At 41.6% G+C, this 21,552-nt stretch overlaps 2 protein-coding genes across 4 annotated transcripts; both read right to left on the bottom strand.

Moving 5' to 3' along the window:
• Positions 1-2,446: 2,446 nt before the first annotated feature.
• On the bottom strand, positions 2,447-5,297 carry LOC124269770. Its single transcript, XM_046704809.1, has 3 exons — positions 5,215-5,297; positions 3,843-4,026; positions 2,447-2,731 (listed from the first exon to the last, which is right to left on the bottom strand). Exons 1-3 carry the CDS (start codon positions 5,270-5,272, stop codon positions 2,551-2,553), a joined length of 423 nt encoding a protein of 140 aa, XP_046560765.1. The 5' UTR covers positions 5,273-5,297; the 3' UTR covers positions 2,447-2,550.
• A 3,092-nt stretch (positions 5,298-8,389) lies between these two features.
• On the bottom strand, positions 8,390-21,338 carry LOC124269773 (proprotein convertase subtilisin/kexin type 5-like). Of its 3 annotated transcripts, none has more exons than XM_046704813.1 (8): positions 21,247-21,338; positions 17,890-17,957; positions 16,084-16,269; positions 15,293-15,517; positions 13,992-14,180; positions 13,071-13,286; positions 11,853-12,072; positions 8,390-8,531 (listed from the first exon to the last, which is right to left on the bottom strand). In XM_046704813.1, the coding sequence occupies exons 2-8, from the start codon at positions 17,945-17,947 to the stop codon at positions 8,516-8,518; spliced, it is 1,110 nt and encodes a 369-aa protein (XP_046560769.1). In that variant the 5' UTR covers positions 17,948-17,957; positions 21,247-21,338; the 3' UTR covers positions 8,390-8,515. The 3 variants fall into 3 exon arrangements, with proteins under 3 accessions (XP_046560769.1, XP_046560767.1, XP_046560770.1); XM_046704811.1 differs by having other exon boundaries at positions 16,084-16,275; positions 21,247-21,337; XM_046704814.1 differs by having other exon boundaries at positions 11,842-12,072; positions 16,084-16,275; positions 21,247-21,336.
• Between the last annotated feature and the right edge of the window lie 214 nt (positions 21,339-21,552).

Below are 21,552 nucleotides of genomic sequence, written 5' to 3'. Positions count from 1 at the left end.
TCCCACTCATTAAGAATAATATTTATGCACATAAAATAGCATGGATAAAAAAATTATATTCCAGTAACTGCAAATGGAAATCATTAGTGGATAACTGTATACCTAATTACGGAAGACTTTGGTTAGCTGATCCTGAATATTTGGAAAAACATATAAAACCATACACAAGAAATCCATTTTGGAGATGTAATTTCTGCATGGGGATCATAATTACAAAAGCATTATAAGATAATAAACCCAAATGACATGTTAAATCAATGTATTTGGTTTAATTATATGTTTTAGCATAGGTAACGAAACAAATTTTATAATCAATTGGTACAATGCAGGAATACACTTTATATATGATCTAATGAACCCAACCACAGGGGAATTCTATACTTACGAAGAACTACAAAAATATACCAATTTCAAAACAAATATCTTAAGATATCACAGTATTAAATCTTCCATAATTGCCTGCTTAAAGAGACAAATCCTTCTACCTAAAATACTCCCATTCTCACCAATACTACCATTTAACATATCCAAGCAATCTAAAGGTCAAAGGCACCAAAACGTTTTACCTTTCTTTACTGGACTCCAATTACAATAAGTCTTATGCTCATAAAAAGTGGGAAAGAGTCTTTGAAACACAGTATGATAACACAATGCTACGAAATATATATATGATGGCAAAACGATCCACAAAATGTAGCAATTTGAAATGGTTACAGATGAAGATATTGTATGATATTCTACCCACAAATATTTTCTTAAATAGGATCGGTCTAAAGGACACACCTTTGTGTACATTCTGTTCAAAGGAACTAGAAACAATTGTCCACCTACTCTGTAATTGTTGTCATGTTAAAAAGATTTGGGAGAGTTTGACCAGATGGTTGATGACTGTAACTGAAGGTAATATTGACTTTACACCAGAAAACATCGTACTTGGATTTAAAGGGAAAAACAATAATTCTCTAAATGCAATATGTCTTGTTGTGAAACAGGTAATATACACACAAAAAATAAAAGAACAAGTTCCAAGTTTCAAACATGTAGTAAGCGAGGTATCAAAATACTATAAAATTACAAAATATAATGCGTACTCTACATGCAGCAACAGTGAGTTTTTACCTTCTGGTCATCTCTCCACAATCTATTTACAGAAAACATATAACAAATGTATTTAATTATTACTATCAGTATTGGAGCTACTGAGATAGATATAAAGATGTTTTTTCATTGTATGAAGGGGGATTTGTGAGTGTGTATCGAATATACTTGATATATTGTATGTGAATATCTGTATGAATATACTTATGTGAATGCATTCTTCATGTACTATGTAAAATGTGGAAATAAAGATGTTAAAAAATGAAAAAATTAAAAAAATAAAAATATGGCTCTTCATAGATACAATCATCAAGTTTTGTTATCGTCAAATATTAAAGGAGGTCTTCGAGCGCAAACGGAAGGCTGGACGATCTACAGTAACACGTGACCTCAATGCCCGACAGCAGAATTCACCTCCGGCATGCAACACCAATATTTCACTCAAACACTCTTTAGGAACCAGGGCCCCGATCAACAAAGCATTAGTACAGATACGGCCTGTCGTAACTCTATAGTTTACCACAGGCTTACGAATGTTGAACGCTACGAACGTTCTGTGGATCGTGACCCAGCATTTATATAACTGAAGTTAATCTGTCTGGCTTTTTGGGAGTATGTGTGCAGAAACCAAACAGAAACCAAAATCTCTTTCGTGGGTTTCTTTACTAGGGCTGCGTAATATAACCGGTTTACCGGTATTTACCGGTTCAGACATGAAAACGATACGTATTGCGATACGCTGATCGAAAATCGGTATTTTGATTTGCATTCGGAAAACTTCGTAACACTCGGAAATCTTCGGATATGTCCTTGTTTCATTTGTGCCAAATATTATTCATATTTTTATTTTTCATGATTAAAAGTTGTTATTAAAGCTTAATTAAGCCTAGTGATTTTGTTGTGTTTTGTGTTTTCTATAAATCAAGAAGTAACTCGATTATAAGTAGTTTTTGTTTAAAAATACTTCATGAAATATATTGCAATACATATCGCAATACATGCTTTCGGATAGCAATATATCGCAATATGAAAATTCTCTGCAATACCCACCCCTATTCTTTACTTTGATAGACGAGTACGAGTTGCTTCCTCTTTCACTGACCTGGCCAGCGTTGTTTAAGTAACAGGAATGTACACGCACTTCAACGCCTAAGTAGCGGTACTCGCCGTATGACACTACAGTATATTCTATTGGTCATTAAGGTACCAGCTTACTTCAAGGATTTGCCATTACCAGACCCAGTGACTTTCGTTAAAAACGCATAAACTATAAAATACACATAATATTTTTATTCGCTGTATGCCAAACATAAATGTGTTATATACAATCAGGTAGGAACGTCCCCTGTATTCTTGTTCCTGGGCATCCATTGGTCCTTTGTACAGGGATTTGTCTTATGAGTTTAGGTTTACGTCGCTTTTAGCAATATTCCAGCAATATCACGGGTCTATCTAATGACATAAGGGGGATGTATGGGCACATCCTTTCGTTTCGTTGTTGAAGACGAGCCCAGCAGGACAGGGTCTGTTGTCGACGATGTTGCCAGCATGGCATGTTACGTACACGTTGCAGCTGCTGCAGGATTCGTAGTTACCGTCGGCCAAACCCTGGCAGTTGCTCACGCAGGTTAAACTAAAACAGAAATGACAAGGAACATTCCTGTGTATGAACTATAGGTTTGTTCTTTGGTACGGAATTAAAACTAATATCATATTCAGTACCAACCATGGTCCCGTTTTTATTCAACCCCTTCTTATGTTGTACTTGTGACACTCTGTTGTACTTGGATATACGTATGCTGTTTTTATCCATGATTTCATAATTTCTAATAATGTCCAAAGTATTCATTATTATCAAGTTTGAATATTTTGAAAAAAGAAATGATCTGTTTGTATTACATTTCTTATGTTCACATTTTTATCTTTGTGAATTCATTATTAAAACACATGTGCCGCCATGTAGCTGGAATATTGCTGGGTGCGGCGTAAAACTAAACTCACTCACTCACTCACTAAAACAAATGTTTTAACACTAATATATAAATACAATCGTCGAAAAGCAGAGATCCTGTAAACTGTCCAAACAGAACAGATCATTACCATGTAAGTTTAACAACCAGCTATCAATGTGTAAGATAACGACAAATACCACGAAATTTGAAAAAATTGGATTATTTCTCTTCAGGAATGGATTTTACTTTTTCAAAAATGAGTGGCGGTGGGGGTAGCATAGTGGTTAAAGCGTTGGCTCGTTACGCCGAAGACCAGGGTTCGATTCCCCATATGGGCACAATGTGTGAAGCCCATTTCTGGTGTCCCCCGCCGTGATATTGCTGGAATATTGCTAAAAGCGGCGTAAAACTAAACTCAGTCAGTCAGTCTTCAAAAATGTCTCTGACTCTTCCAGTATTTCGTCTTATTAATTTGATATCAATTTTTAAACTGTTTGGTTTGTTTCGTTGCAAAATCCTTTTTTGGTACTTCACTAGTCTCAAACGACGGATAAGTTGACATATGTATGATGACCCCAAAGACTTAGGGTTAGCCACATTAATACATGTCCTTGCACGGTAAATTACGTTTATAGTGAACACACTTATACCGAACTATCGGATATATCGAAATAGTTTTGGATCGCGACGACTTGGTGTATATTGTAGGCGAAATGCTTGTAACGAAATACGGTTAAAACGAACTAATTAATTGACCCCTCGTTATATACGTAGTTACAATAATTTACGTACGGAGTGCATGTTGCGGAACTCAGTTCGCAGCGCTTGAAGGAGTCGTCCCAAACGGTGTTTCCGACACACGGCCTGTCGTCGAAGAGTTTCTCATGCCAACAGGTGGCGAACACTTTGCAACCTTTACAAGACTGGTAGTCGCCGTCGGGTAAGCCTGTACAGCTCGTGATGCACGGGTTTTGCGCTGAGTAAAAAAGAACCTGTATCTTGTATTTGTATTCACCCATGATGAACAAGGGAACTTCAGCAACTTCAGCAACTCATGCTTGGCGTACAAGGAGATTAACAGGTTCGTGGCTGTTGACATGCCTATGTTGCCATATTTTATTAATTAATTCTTAGTTCTTACCAGGTCCGTGAAGGTCCGGGTTAGAATATTGATCTTCAGTAACCAATGCTTGTCGTAAGAGGCGACTAACGGGATCGGATGGTCAGGCTCGCTGACTTGGTTGACACATGTCATCGGTTCCCAAATGCGCAGATCGATGCTCATGCTGTTGATCATATGATTGTCTGGTCCAGACTCGATTATTTACAGACCGCCGCCGTATAGGTAGAATATTGCTGAGTGCGGCGTAAAACTAAACTCACTCACTCACTAGTTCTTACCATAGACATAACCACTGAGGACCTATAACCCGTGAAGATCTGTATTAGAATATGTGTTCAGAAACCCATACGCGTCTTAAGAACGACTGATGGGATCTGGTGGTCAGGCTCACTGACTTGGTTCACACATGTCATCGTATCCCAATTGCGTAGAGGGGCGGTGGGGTAGCCTAATGGTTGAAGCGTTGGCTCGTCATGCCAAAGACCCGGGTTCGAATCCCCACATGGGCACAATGTGTGAAGCCCATTTCTGGTGTCCCCCGCTGTTATGTTGCTGGAATATTGCTAAAAGCGGCGTAAAACCAAACTCAGTCAGTCAGTCAGCCAATTGCGTAGATCGATGTTCATGATATTGATCACTGGATTGTATGGTTCTGACTCGATTATTTTCAAACCGACGTCATATAGCTGGAGTGCAGCGTTTAACAGCAACCAGTCAGCTGTGACCATGAATTGCCACATCAGACAAAACATAAGCATATCAAACCTTTCAAAAATTACAGTTGTCTAAATTTTAAATGCAGATCTGAATACGCTTATTATACACAAACAAAGACTGTTGCTTACCTAACGATATAGACATGTCAAAATATAAAGTTGTGATGCAAAGAATTCAAGACCGTTATCTATTGACTTATTGAAGGGACATTGTCGCACTTTGGTTCATTTTGACACTTGGTTTTCTAAGGGCGACAGCGCAGCAATGTCCCTTCTAGGATTCCATAATTATCAACGGCTAATGAGTATCATCAGAATCACACACCTGCAGCAAGACAGGCCAGGTAAGTCAAGACGATGACGATGTTGGTGGGAGTATGCATGTTTGTAGATGAATCTGAAAAAAGAGTACAGAAGTGTTAAACAAAATTTTTAAACTTGCTTTGTTTGAACAGGTAGCGCACGTGACATTATTGAATGTTTCTTTTCAAATGCTAATTATGAGAGCTGATAGCGTAATCTTTTGGTTTAAGCGCTCGTTAAGGATCGATTTCGATCACCCACATGAGTTACAAGTGTGGAGCTTATCTCTGATGCCTAGGGGCAGTGGGGTAGCCTAATGCTTGAAGCGTCCGCCTGTTACGCTGAAGACCCGGGATCGAATCAACACATGGTCCAATGTGTTAAGCCCGTTTCTGGTGTCCCTCACCATGATGTAGTTGGAGTATTGCTAAAAGCGGCGAAATACCATACTCACTCAAATTAAGGTCCACACCCGTGACCAATGTGCAATAAAGCTAATAGTGCCATGATATGTTTCAATAATTCAAACCCCACATGGCATTGCTAAAACATTGCTAAAGCAATATAAGATTGCAGAAATATTATAAATGGCGAAATGACATTACAGGAATGTCACTAAAATTGCTGAGATATTACTAAATGCACGATGAAATTGTTGGCATAGTGCTGCGAATGCCATGATATTGCTAAGAATACTGCTTAACGCGAGGGATCAGTGGTGTAGCCAAGCTCGTCACTCCGATGACCCGGGTTCGATTGCCAACATAGGTAAAACGTGTGACGCCTATTTCTGGTGGCCCCTACCGTGATATTGCACTCACTCACTAAATACGGCGTAAAACTTCCCTCGCCCGCAAATCTGTAAAAACATTCCTTGAAGCCATCCCCGTTTGCACGTTTAAAGTGATAATGCTTGAATATTGCCAGAAGCGGTGTAAAATCGTACTTATCACTTATTTACGAGCTGAGGTAGGTGACCTTGTAAGGTGACCTCAACAGAAGCCCCTGCTCACCAGATCGGGGCCAGTGCTTGTTTGTGTCTTGGTTTGCTCTTTAATGCAACACTCAGCAATATCCCATGTATAGAGATTGAAAACTAGCATGTAACTTAAAAATGAGCGAACGCTTTAACCACTCGGCTACCCCACCGTCTCTCAAACAATATTCCAGCTACATGGCGGCGGGCTGTAAATAATCGAGTCTGGACCAGACAATCTAGTGATCAGCAGCATGAGCATCGGTCTGCGCAATTGGGAACCCATAACATGTGTCAACCAAGTCAGCGAGCCTGACCACCCGATCCCGTTAGTGGCCTCTGACGACAAGCATGGGTTCCTGAAGATCCATTCTAACCCGGACCTTGTCCAGTACTTTTGATACACAAATCGTATCACTATTACACAAATTATATCACCTGACACACTACATCTCATGTCTTACCTTTGGATGTGGAAATGTAACGGCTGTTTCAATGTGTCGCAGTAATGTGTTGCGCATATATGCGGGCTTATATACAGGCCTCACCACGCCCCCTCGAGCTATGTCCGGATCAGCGATAGTGGACCAGGTGATCACGTGTAATTAATGTATATCATGAGGTAATATGGACATCTCTATTTGTCTATCCAGGCGTATGTATCGGGTATAAAGATGAACCCTAACGATAAGCTGATAGCAGGGACATTACAGGAACTGCTCAGCGATTATCTGGATGTTACGAAATGACATCTCAATGATAACGTTGTGGCTTGCCGCAAGCACTGAAAGACTTTTCCTTTGTGTATGTACATATGGAATCGAATCCGTGATTCAAGTGGGAAGGGGCGGTGGGGTAGCCCAGTGGTTAAAGTGTTGGCTTGTCACTCCGAAGACCCGGGTTCGATTCCCCATATGGGTACAATGTGTGAAGCCCATTCCGCTGTCTCCCGTCTTATTATTGCTGGATTATTGCCAAAAGCGTCGTAAATTTAAACGTTCTCACTAGGTATAGGATTGACGAGCCGGTACAGCTCGGATTTCCATTTGTCACATATTATGTCATAAAACGACTTTTTGAATTTAAATGTGACAGATTATTGTACAGAATAAACTAAATATAAAATATCTTGATATAAGCTTCTATTGTCGGTTGAACAAGAATCGTGACGCGCTTCCATCTGATATTCTATTATGACATAATACATTCATCACAGTGTGAGTGTGTGTTTTGTGTGAGGCTGCACTTACTGAACTCGACAACGTATGAAACGACCGTCAAATAGTTTCCAACTTACGTACACACACCCTCACACATACACACAATCACACTCACATAAACATACTGATATACCTGCACACACACATATCTATACAAGCGCACTTACATGCGCTCTTTTCCTTTATCTCACAGACACTTACATAGGTACATACATACACGCACTCTTTCTTTCTCTCACAGACGCGTACATAGATACATGCACTTTTTCTTTCTCTCACAGACGCGTACATACATACATACACACCGCACTCTTTATTTCTCTCACAGACGCGTACATAGATACATACATACATACACGCACTCTTTCTTTCTGTCACAGACACGTACATAGATACATATACACACACTCTTTCTTTCTCTCACAGACACGTACATAGATACATACATACCGGCACTCTTTCTTTCTCTCACAGGCACATACATAGATACATACATACACGCACTCTTTCTTTCTCTCAAAGACGCGTACATAGATACATACATAAACGCACTCTTTCTTTCTCTCATAGACACATACATATATACATATACGCATTCTTTCTCTCACATGCACACACTTACTCCCATACATACATACATACATACATACATACATACACACACATACATACCCATACATACATACATACATACATACATACATACACGCACTCTCTCACACATACACACATGCTCACACACACACGCACTCACACACACACACACACACACACACACACACACACAAAAAAAAGCCGTGATATTGGAATATTGCTAAAAGCAGCGTAAAATACCCTCACTTACCAAAGTCAGACACATGATGTCCGACCAGTTGTTGTTTCTATACAATGAGTGCAGACACTGGATTCGGAGATATGGTTAATTGTTGATCTCAAACATAGAATAGGTTTGTCAGAATTTAACACTAAACGTGTGCACATATATAACCTAAAAGAATGGATGTTTTATGCTAACTCATTTATTTACAAAACGTTGTGACAATGTTTCACAGTTGTTGGGCAGTGTCCAGGTCATGGAGGCAGTCATTGGAGGCTATAGGGTTATATCCCTTGGATGTTCGCGGATGTCAGTCACAGTCACATCTGAAAATAATTCATATATGTGAGTAAATCATTAATATAAGATTGTAAAGCAGTGAATCTAAAAACAGGAAAATATTTGTTGTTACAATCAGTATCCCTACCACTATCCGGGTTAGAATATTGGTCTTCAGCTACCCATGCTTGTCGTAAGAGGAGACTAACGGGATAGGGTGGTCAGGCTCGATGACTTGGTTGACACATGTCATCGTATTCCAGTGGCGTAGATCGATGCACTATCGCCACAGTACTGCCACTAACATGGCTACTGATGTTTATGCAAACACTTCTACCACACATATCATACACCACCACTATCGCCACAATACCGCCACTGACATTGGTACTGATGTTTCTGCAAATACTTCTACCACACATATCATACACCACCACTATTGCCACAATACCGCCACTAACATTGATACTGATGTTTCTACAAACACTGCTACCACACATATCATACACCACCACTATCGCCACAATACCGCCACTAACATTGCTACTGATGTTTCTACAAACACTGCTACCACACATATCATACACCACCACTATCGCCACAATACCGCCACTAACATTGATACTGATGTTTCTGCAAACACTTATACCACACATATCATACACCACCACTATCGCCACAATACCGCGACTAACATTGATACTGATGTTTCTGTAAACACAGCTTCCACACATATCATACACTATCACTATCGCCATAATACCGCCACCAACATTGATACTGATATTTCTGTAAACACTTCTACCACACATATCATACACCACCACTATCGCCACAATACCGCCACTAACATTGATACTGATATTTCTGTAAACACTGCTACCACACATATCATACACCACCACTTTCACCACAATACCGCCACTAACATTGATACTGATGTTTCTGCAAACACTTCTACCACATATCATACACCACCACTATCACCACAATACCGCCACTAACATTGCTACTGATGTTTCTACAAACACTGCTACCACACATATCATACACCACCACTATCGCCACAATACCGCCACTAACATTGATACTGATGTTTCTACAAACACTTCTACCACACATATCATACACCACCACTATCACCACAATACCGCCACTAACATTGATACTGATGTTTCTACAAACACTGCTACCACACATATCATACACCACCACTATCGCCACAATACCGCCACTAACATTGCTACTGATGTTTCTGCAAACACTTCTACCACACATATCATACACCACCACTATCGCCACAATACCGCCACTAACATTGCTACTGATGTTTCTGTAAACACTTCTACCACACATATCATACACCACCACTATCACCACAATACCGCCACTAACATTGATACTGATGTTTCTACAAACACTTCTACCACACATATCATACACCACCACTATCGCCACAATACCGCCACTAACATTGATGCTGATGTTTCTACAAACACTTCTACCACACATATCATACACCACCACTATCACCACAATACCGCCACTAACATTGCTACTGATGTTTCTGCAAACACTTCTACCACACATATCATACACCACCACTATCGCCACAATACCGCCACTAACATTGATACTGATGTTTCTACAAACACTTCTACCACACATATCATACACCACCACTATCGCCACAATACCGCCACTAACATTGATGCTGATGTTTCTACAAACACTTCTACCACACATATCATACACCACCACTATCACCACAATACCGCCACTAACATTGATACTGATGTTTATGCAAACACTTCTACCACACATATCATACACCACCACTATCGCCACAATACCGCCACTAACATTGATGCTAATGTTTCTACAAACACTTCTACCACACATATCATACACCATCACTATCACCACAATACCGCCACTAACATTGATACTGATGTTTATGCAAACACTTCTACCACACATATCATACACCACCACTATCACCACAATACCGCCACTAACATTGATACTGATGTTTATGCAAACACTTCTACCACACATATCATACACCACCACTATCGTCACAGTTCTGCCATTAACTATTTTAACTAACAGACTACTCCACTACCCCAAGGGCAATATGAAGTTAGCCTAGCGACTATTATTTTCCATTTAGTGCCAATCAGACTGCTCATTGAGAGCACATATAACGGTATCCACGCTCTGTGATGACCGCAATCTATAGCCTTCTTGTCATTGCAAAGTAAGCAATGTGCAATCAGGCGCAAAGGTGGTGTTTCAAATACCGAATTGGCCCTCTGCTGATTCTGTATCTAACCGAACGCTTACGGGCAATCGGCTAATAACTGTACGCGTTAACCGAATTTGCCTCGCGTGTAGTGCCTCAGGACAACTAACCACCAACCACAAGAAAGTGACCCGTGACGATCCGGGTTAGAATTGCTCTTCATCAACCCATGTTAGACGTAGGAAGCAACTAACGGATCGGGTAGTCAGGCTCGCTGACTTGGTTGACACTTGTCATCGTATCCCAGCTGCGTAGATCGTTGCTTAGGATGTTGATCACTGGATTGTCTGGTCCAGACACGATTGTTTACAGACCGCTGCTATGTAGCTGGAATATTGCTGAGTGCGGCGTTAAACAAACAAACAAACAAACAAACACAACCCTGCTATCACTTCGTTAAGCTTCAAAGCAAGACGTAATATAAAAGCAAGGCGTAATATATTATAAACAATTGTGTCATCTACAGTGAACTATAACTACTTGTGCGTGAGTGAGTTTAGCTTTACGCCGCACTCAGCAATGTTCCGGCAATATCACGGCGGGGAACACAGAAAAGGGCTTCACACATTGTCCCTATGTGGGGAATCGAACCCGGGTCTTCGGCGTGACAAGCAAACGTTTTATCTACTAGGCTACCCCCACCGCCCCTGTAACTACTTGTACAACGAACACGCTTATAAGAATTGAATGATGTAACTGTCTTTTAGTCACCAATACTTATATATTTAAGTCGAAATACGAACTGAGACCCCTTTACGTTCGTAATAACCGTTGTTTATTGTATATTTTTCCACAAAGATGATGTTTAATATCACACGCGTTGCTAGGTTCTAACAAATGTTAGATTTGGGATCACAATTTTTTAGTAAAGTACAGATTCTAGTATTTTCCGTGGGCTGAGTCTCCACCAGGATTCGAACTCGTCAGACACCTAATCGCCAGCACACAAAGTCAGTCGTCTAACCCATTCAGCCACCGCAGCTTCCACGGTGTAATCCCAAATATGACATTTGTTACTTTGGACCACTTTCTAAATGGTAATATTGACTTACTCTTGACTTACTCTTCCGTGTGCTGAGGCTCAAATGTGAGGTAGTCAGATCCCGGGCACGTGGTGGAGTGACCCTGGCAACGTTTGACGGCGTCATCCCAGACGGTTTTGGCAGAACAGGGCATGACGAAGGTGTTGCCGTTGGAGCAGATGGTGTACACGTTGCAGCCCTTACAGGACTGGTAGTCACCATCGTTCATTCCGGTGCAGTTTGTGATGCAGGGATATTTGCCTGAAAATGTGAGTGTGTGACTGAGTTTAGTTGCACGTCGCTTTTAGCAATACTCCAGCAATACTAGGGCGGAGGACACAGGAAATGGGCTTCATACATCTTTCCATGTGGGGAATCGAAAACAGGTCTTCGGCGTGATGAGCAAACGCTTTAACCACTAGGCTACCCCCCTCGCCCCTCCCTGAATACAAGACTGACTGACTGACCGAGTGTAGTTTTACGCCGCTTTTAGCAATATTCCAGCAATATCACGGCGGGGGACACCAGAAATGGGCTTCACGCATTGTGCCCATGTGAGGAATCGAACCCGGGTCTTCGGCGTGACGAGCCAACGCTTTATCCACTAGGCTACCCCACCGGCCCCTGAATACAAGAAGCTAGATATGACAAGAAAACAGGATTACATTACTTGCATGTTGACATGCATGCGTGTGTGTGTGCGGTTGCATTTACTATAATGCTTGTGCACTGAGATACCATGCCGCTGTTAATAGACAGAAAATCCCGATTTGATTCAATCTTAAGAGAGTCGACGAAAGATTACATTGCCCCTACCAAATTTAAATTCTAGCAACCATAAACATGGTGTATATTTTCCCAATTCACAATTGGTATCCATTTTGGTTGGAGTAAAAGGTTTTTGATGCACTAATGTACTGGAAATAATGACCCTACCCAGATGACTGCCATACTTTTGGATAACCCTCACTGCCGTCCTTATCAAAATATGCCAGGAGCATTCATTGAAGGACAAAATCCAAAGGCACTCCATAAGCCAAATTTCATTCCAGAACCTTCTACAGAAGAAACCCTATTTTGGTAACCCTGCCCTGCCCTGCCCTGCCCTGCCCTGCCCTCCCTGCCCTGCCCTGCCCTGCCCTGCCCTGCCCTGCCCTGCCCTGCCCCTGCCCTGCCCTGCCCTGCCCCGCCCCGCCCCGCCCCCCCCCCCCCCCCGCCCCGCCCGACCCGCCTGCCCCGCTGTTATACACGATACTTACGTATTTCAGTGAGAGCACCCTGGGGTTGTTTTGGTGTACATGTTTTCGATGTTTTTTCACAACGCTTCAGTGAATCGTCCCACAGAAGGCCGCTGGGACACGTGATGTTGTCGGTCAGTTTGCCGTTGTCACATTTAGCGTGCACCTTACAGCTGGTGCAGGACTGGTACGTCAGGTCGGGTTTCCCTGTACAGTTCTTCATGCATGGACTTGGCGCTGAAACAATAACAGGGTTCACTGTTGAATGTGTGTTTCTTATTGGTTGGTAGCCGAAATCTGGAATATTCAAGCTATATGGCGGCGGTCTGTAAGTAATCGAGTCTGGACCAGACAATCCAGTCCAGTGATCAACACCATGAGCATCGATCTGGGCAGATGGGAATGGATGACATGTGGCAACCAAGTCAGTGAACCTGACCACACGATTCCGTTAGTCGCCTCTTACGACAAGCATGGGTTACTGAAGATCAAAATTCTAACCCGGACCTTCACGGGTCCACTCATTTACGAGCTGAGGCAGATGATTATGGAAACCTCAGCAGAAGCCCTTGCATGCTCATCAGATCGGTGCATTGCCAATACTGTTCTTTTTAACGCCGCACACATCCATGGTCATTTCTTAAACATCAACAGTAACACCTTTAAGTGTCGTCACTGGCATAATGCAAACACTCCACACTCACGAACTACGCATGAATATATTTGTGTTTGTTGCTTAACGCCGCACTCAGCAATATTCCAGCTATATGACGACAGTCTGAAAAATAATCGAGTCTGGAACAGACAATCCAGAGATTGATGAACATCGATCTACGCAAATGGTTTACGGTGGCATGCGTCTTCTGGGTTGCTGAAGACCAAATCTGACCCGTATCTTCACGGGTCATGAAACAGCAACCTACCAAACATGGATGTATTTACCTCCAGTGGGGCATGTTGTTGAGATCCCTTCGCATCGTTTGTAGAAATCGTCCCACACTAGATTGCCTGGGCAGGTTCTGTTGTCAAACAGCTGACCGTGGGCGCATGAGGCGAACACCTGGCATCCAATACACGACTGATAGTCGCCGTCGCGAACTCCGGCACAGCTCGAGACACACCGGTTAGACGCTGCAAGAGTGAGTGAGTGAGTGAGTGAGTGAGTGAGTGAGTGAGTGAGTGAGTGAGTGAGTGAGTGAGTGAGTGAGTGAGTGAGTGAGTGAGTGAGTGAGTGAGTGAGTGAGTGAGTGAGTGAGTGAGTGAGTGAGTGAGTGAGTGAGTGAGTGAGTGAGTGAGTGAGGGCGTTAATTAGTTAGTTTGGTGTAACGGCTCTTTCACACATACGGCGTAAGGAGCGGAAGCTTTAAAACTACGCTAATCCCTGACACTGCAACGCAATCATAATTTCTCAGGTTGCATGAAATGTTTCTCGGACACATGTATTGAGTGAGTGAGTGAGTGAGTTTAGGTTTACGCCGCACTCAGCAATATTCCAGCTATATGGCGGCGGTCTGTAAATAATCGAGTCTGGACTAGACAATCCAGTGATCAACAGCAGGAGCATCGATCTGTGAAATTGGGAACCGATGACATGTGTCAACTAAGTCAGCGAGCCTGACCACCCGATCCCGTTAGTCGCCTCTTACGACAAGCAAGTCGCCTCTCATGGCAAGCATGGGTTGCTGAAGACCTATTCTACCCCTGATCTTCACGGGTCGGACACATGTATTGAAACTGAAGGGCGCAAAAAGGACTATGTGTATATACAAAGAGAACGAGAGGGGAAGGCTTTATATTGCTCCCACCACGAACACAAACAAAAACACGGGATTCGGACGTTTGATACACGCAGGACTATCATTTGGCCCCGAAATAAATATATCCAAAGCAAGAAAAACAACAACGTTCTGTCATTATCTTAATAAAATATTATACACATGCATATTATAGACTTGCAGGGGCTGTATTGGTGAAAAGACAATATAACGCCAGTACTTTGTCAAACACAGACAAGAAGCCTGCTCGGATATTTACATTTACAAATGACTGACATGCATGGCTAAAAGTAACGTATCCCTTGAGCATGAGCAGATCATTTACATTGGTATTAACGAAATGAGAATAATTGCAAACACCTGGCCCATGCACAGTTATATCCCTTCATCTCATATGACAATTGCTGAATTTTCCTAATGCAACAGAATCGGTTAATATATATTTTTAATTTTATTTTTCTTACTTACGTGGTGAGGGGCCAGGGTGGGGCCAGGGGTGGGCCAGGGTGGGGCCAGGGCAGGTGGAGGAGTTCTTCTCACATCTCTTCAGGGAATCGTCCCAGAATGTTCCTGGGGAGCATTTATTGAGTCTGATTCGCCGTTGACGACAGGATGCATACAGGGAGCATCCCTTGCATGACTGGTAGTTACCATCTGGTAGAGCCGTGCAGTTCGTTATACAGGGGTTGTTACCTGGAATTAGCCAGAACGTGCTAATAAACCACATTAGTTTAAAATTTTGAGGCAGTTCATCGTTGATGAAACATGGCAAAAAACGTCAGTCAAAATCTTAAGCTTTTCTGGTTTGCTTTTTAGTTTAATGTCGCACTCAGCAATATTCCAGCTATATGGCGGCGGTCTGTAAATAATCTGGACAAGACAATCCAGTGATCAACATCTAAAGTCACTCATTCTTTAATGCTATTCAAAGCGGGCCTAAAATCAGAAGTAAATGAGTTTTAGCAATAGTCTTGCAATATCGCTGCTGGACACCACAAATGGGCTTTACATATTGTACCCATATGGAGAATCGAACCCCGCTCTCCGGTGTGACGAGCGAACGACTTGACTTCCTCACTGCCCCAATGTTTAGTAAAATGATCCTGTCAGTTAGATGATCCTTCACTGCCATGGTGGAAGATGCTAATAGTCATGTGACGATACGACATTATTGGACTATTCCTGGGTATTTTCCGTCACGTCAATTTACATGCAGTTAGAATTATAAATTATTAAAAATCATTTTTAAAAATGCCCACCTCTTTCTAGACACGTCGACGACGTCTGCTGGCAACGTTTCACTTGATCGTCCCATACCGTCCCGCAGGGGCACCTGAGTGGAATCTTGAACCCGTGGTAGCAGGCAATGACCTGATTGCAGCCGCTACACGACTGATATTTACCGCTGGGAATACCCTTGCAAGTTTTCACGCAGCGTGTGTCGGCTGTGCCAAAAACAAACAGATACAATGTGTTTGCAAATGACACAATGCGAGAGAAAAGCGTGTCATCAACACTTGTTATCTTATCTCATCGTTTTAAGAATATATTAATAGGGTCAAACTAACAAGAGGTTGGTGGTGTGTGGTCCTGTGGAAAGTGAAGTTGTGCAGGATTGGTCGCGTCCTTGGATGAGTGACCATCTGTTTGACTCCAGAATATTTTCAGGACTTCCATCCTGCCCCATAAGGAAGCACAATTGACTGTTAACTGATCCATCGATCGGGATAGCATTGTTAGCACATTGAGCAAAGACCTTGTGCATGGAATTTACCTCAGATGTACAGACATTAAAGTACAGATAATATATGTGAATAATATTTCTCAGGCAATACTGAAACATCATTAGTGTACTATGCAAGATACGATGGATTTGTATTTCTTTCAGTCCTAAGACATTAACATATGCCATTAAAAAAGTAGGGGATATTACATTTTGCGAGCATACCACTAGCATATGAGAACAAGTAATATATATCCATACAGATGAAACATTTCCAACGGAATGGAATAAATTGTCACATTTTCCCTTTATTTCTCTTCATCCTCTGTTTCCTCCTTGGCTTCATCACTTGCATTTTATCAATCTTGTAAATCCAATAGCCCCTACTTTTTTGAATGGTATATATTACAGCCCAATTTAAAAGCAAATGTTTATCATTGCTGTTTAGTAGACTTTCCAAATTTGTTGCAGCAGGCAACACCACATATTTTGATAAACATCCGTCTCTGTATATAATGTACGTGCACTACAGTCAACGGGTAAGACGCAGTCAGTACATCTTCAGCAATATAGTGGTCACACATTCTACATAATCTGTGTGCACTGCACTGTTTGTGCATCTGATATGTCGGACAGATGGGGACCTCTCATAAGAGTGATTATTGATGAGCAGTCATCCAATTGCACTGTTTTGGCAATATTCTAGAATATCCGAACAATATTCCTGCAGCTTTACAACAGTATTGTGGCAATGTTACAGCAATATTCCAGCAGTATTTAAAATATTCCTGCAATATTCCATTGACATTTCAGCAGTATTCGAACAATTTTCAAGCAATTTAAAAAAAATTACAGCAACATTGTATTAGTATTTCAGCAGTATTCAACAATATCGTAGCTCAGTTACACCACAGGATACAATATGTTAGTGAGTGAGTATGTTATTTCGCCGTTTTTAGCAATATTCCAGCAATACCACGGCGGGGGACACCAGAAATGGCTTCACATATTGTACCTATGTGGGGAATCGAACCCGGGTCTTCGACTTGAAGAGCCAACGCTTTAACCACTAGGCTACCCCACCTCCCCGATACAATATGTGAAGCCAATTTATTTTGTTCCTTGAGATATTGCTGGAATACTGATAAACCTGTTGTAGAGTCAAGTGCTACAGCAATGGATCCAAACACTGGCCCACTTGCACAAAGCGATCTCAGCGCTACGATGATTGTAACTCCCATTCTCTAACATAGGCTTAAGATAGTCGTAGCGCTAAGATCGCTTTGTGCAAGTGGGCCCTGAAGACAACGTTCGGTCAAGAAAATGATTGTCGGGGACATACCTGACACCGCGCATATCACAAGGAACATCACCCCGACGACATATACACCGCCGGCCATGTTGTGAGATCTGCAACAAGGAAGTGTGTTCTCATAAGCATCATAGTCAGTAAGTTTTTGAAGTCACAACGGCAGCGTTTCAGCCATATCGTGAATATAAGCATTAGAAAAATCCATCGATTAATATTGACAACGCCGCTTCCTCAGCTGTTGAGAAATTGAAAACATCGTATTATATTTAATTAAAAGATATGGGAGGTTACATCTGGATTTTGTGATTTGATGAAACCACATAATGTCAACCCCAGAGTGAATAAGTTTATTGTTACGTCGCTTTAGCAATATTCCAGCAATATCACGGCGGGGAACACCAGAAATGGCTTCACACATTGTACCCATGTGGGGAATCGAGCCCGGGCTTCCGCGTGTCAACCGCAGAGAACAAACTCGACCGTCCGGCAAAACAGGCTTTACTGGGCCGTCAAATGCTTGTTATTGTTATATGATGGATCGTGAAAATAAGTAATATAATTGCAGTATGCGCGGTCCAGTAAATAATCTAGACTTTCCCATCCAGACCAACTGTATAGTGATCGCCAACTGCATAAACATCCGACGTCTCATAACGGCTGAATTCATGTGTCAACCCTGTGCCAGCGAGCCTCGTTGTTTTAAACCCTCGCTCAGCATCCCGCTATATGTCGCCTGTAAATAATCGACAAGCATCCAGCTCAACTGATCCTGGGAACCCGGATGTTCACGTCAGGAGCCTCGTCAGTGCTGGGCCATCTTACGACAGGATGGCTTACTGATCCTAACCCGGATCTTCACGGGTCGTGTGAGTGAGTGAGTGAGCATGGTTTTACGCCGCCTTTAGCAATATGCCACCATGCTACCCTACCGCCCCCATACACTTAGAGGACAGGTGTAAATTAACAGAAAAGCTAACCGCTAGGTATTACCAGTTTTCTTTCTTACAAAGCATTTACTAATACACTATCATGTATTAAAGAATATACAACTATTTTTAATGACCGAAATGTCTAACTTTGTGACAGTAACAACTGATTCAATCTGGGGCGTTCGCTCGTCACGCCGAAGATCCGGGCTCGATTCCCCACATGGGTACAATGTGTGAAACCCATTTCTGGTGTCTCCGCCATGATATTGCTGGAATATTGCTAAAAGCCGCGTAAAACTAAACTCTCTCACTCACTGATTCAATCTATTCTTTTTGTTGTTGTTGTTGTTTTCTGCAGCTACAGCTTGCAGGGCAATAAAATAAAAATCTGCAAATTTGACTACACATGATCTTGCTTTATTTATTTCCTATTTCCTGAATACCTAAGAAAATATAATAAATTCGTTTTTTTTCAAGACAGAACCTTTCTCTTTTCCTATACGCATATACATGCTCCTGAACAGAACAGAATCAAAGTTGATGATTTTGTGTTCTTTCCTGATTTAGATATGAACAAGAGTAGATGTATATTTGTATTGTATTTTTGATTGAACTACGACCCCCGACCCAAATTTAAATCACGAACAGATATTGTCTGTAGATCGGTTGACCAAATTTCCTGTCTCTTTCTGGTGTATTAAGTTAAGCTTGTTTTCGGCATAGAAAATGTCGAAAACCAAACCCTCAGAGTTTAAAGATGTTACAAGATATTTTCAAATTCGATATAAAGGAGCAATTAGCCAGTGATATTATATTGATATTAGCATTCTGACAGAACGGTAATGTTTTCAGCGCAAAACAGATAGATACAAAAGGCTTCTTAATAGCCACCATTCACAATTCATTGATGTACATCGATATCTATGAATAATGCATTGCCTGTTTATTGCTTACTGCCCACTCAGGTGTGCCTCAACAATGTTAATAAGTTGATAAGTAGATTCTATTTTAAGCCACATCGATCAGCTAAACTCTTTGGGAAAAGAAAGCATACATAAGGAAACATGACCAAAGCCTGACTTTGCTTACTTGGTACCCGTACTAAATGCAACGCCATCGAATAGTCATGTCATGTTTGGTTCATTCTATCTGCCAACGGGCGGTGGGGTAGCCTAGTGGTTAAAGCGTTCGCTCGTCACGCCGAAGTCCCTGGTTCGGTTCCCCACATGGGTACAATGTGGGAGCCCATGTCTGCGTCTCTCGCCGTGATATTGCTGGTATATTGCTAAAAGCGGCGTAAAACTATACTCACTTACTGAATTTAGCTGCCACACAAATGTGACAGTATAGTTTCATATGTACGTCAGTTTATGTGACTTTGGTTTCTTAACAATCGAATTTGGATCCAGCCAACCAGTGATTGTTGTCAAGAGCAACGCAGTCACCGAACCCGGCCACTCGATTAATTGATAATCCTACGACAAGCGCAAGCTGGTGTGATCTATCTGAACTAATAATCTGTAAGTGTATAAAATTTATGTTAATATTTGTATAGCGCCAATATCCAGCTCAGCTACTCAAAGTGCTTTGTTTTTCCCTCGATCGTTGGATGTCAATCTCAAACGGCACATATTATAATCAATCGCAACTCCCTCGGGGCATACAAAAATTAATAAAATACAAACAAATATATAGTTTGTCCTATGTTACATGAAAATGGATTAGTGTGTGTGAGTGAGTTTTACCCCGCTTTTAGCAATATTCCAGCAATATCACGGCGGGGGATACCAGAAATGGGCTTAACACATTGTGCCAATGTGGGGAATCGAACCCTGGTCTTCGGCGACCGGGACGAGCGAACGCTTTAACCACTTGGCGAGCCTACCGCCCCTTTATGGAAATGAAGAAGTTCCTTATATACATAATATATTACTGCTCATATAACATGCATTATTTTTACGAAATCATTAACATTTAAAAACAACATGATGAGAAGTGTGTAAGTTAATGAGTATTCCAGCTATATCACGGCGAGTAACCTTCGTATGTGAGGAACGCCCGAAGATAACGTTTAGTCTCTGAATATATATTATTTTGATAATAACAAACAAACCCATTTAAATTAAAAAAGGAGCCCCAGTATGATGGAAATTTCAAAACTTGATTAAATCTAGACTTGCTTCATTTAGGGCTTAGCATTATAAGGTGGGCTTGGCAGTGAGGAAAATAATGTGGTTCAGAGACTGTGATAGATCCATGTCTCAGGAGTTTACCACTCACCTAAAAGCCTAAAAACAATCGACTGAAAACCTAAAACCGTAACCGGGTCGAACGGAGATCCAAACCCGCGATCACAGTGTTGTGGTGTGCCCAAGGGAGGTAACTCTACACAACACGGTGCCTGAGTCCAATGGGCCATCCGCATCTCTGAAACAATGATATGAACCGTGCATCTTACCTGTTGCGTTTCTTTGTGGAGACGAGGTTTGTGAATAACTACATGGGCATCACTTAATATATACTTTTTTCTAAACATCACGTCATGATGGTATTAGCATAAAAATATCCCGTGACTCTAATCCCGTGATGCGCATGTGTAGAGATGTTATTTCCGATGACAGGAAACGCCTCACGCTATTTCCGGTATTTCGCTGAAGTAAAATGAACTTGCACAATGTACTGTACAAACATTATTTGGATATATTTGGATTCCGTCAAACACAATGCGTTGTATATGGTTATTGTATGACTGTTTAATTATGGC

Source organism: Haliotis rubra, unplaced genomic scaffold, assembly GCF_003918875.1.
Source record: "Haliotis rubra isolate DU_JTF1 unplaced genomic scaffold, ASM391887v1 Scf1470, whole genome shotgun sequence".
Lineage (NCBI taxonomy): Eukaryota > Metazoa > Mollusca > Gastropoda > Lepetellida > Haliotidae > Haliotis > Haliotis rubra.
Note: the sequence above shows the minus strand (reverse complement) of the source record. Positions and strands in the feature narration are given on the sequence as shown.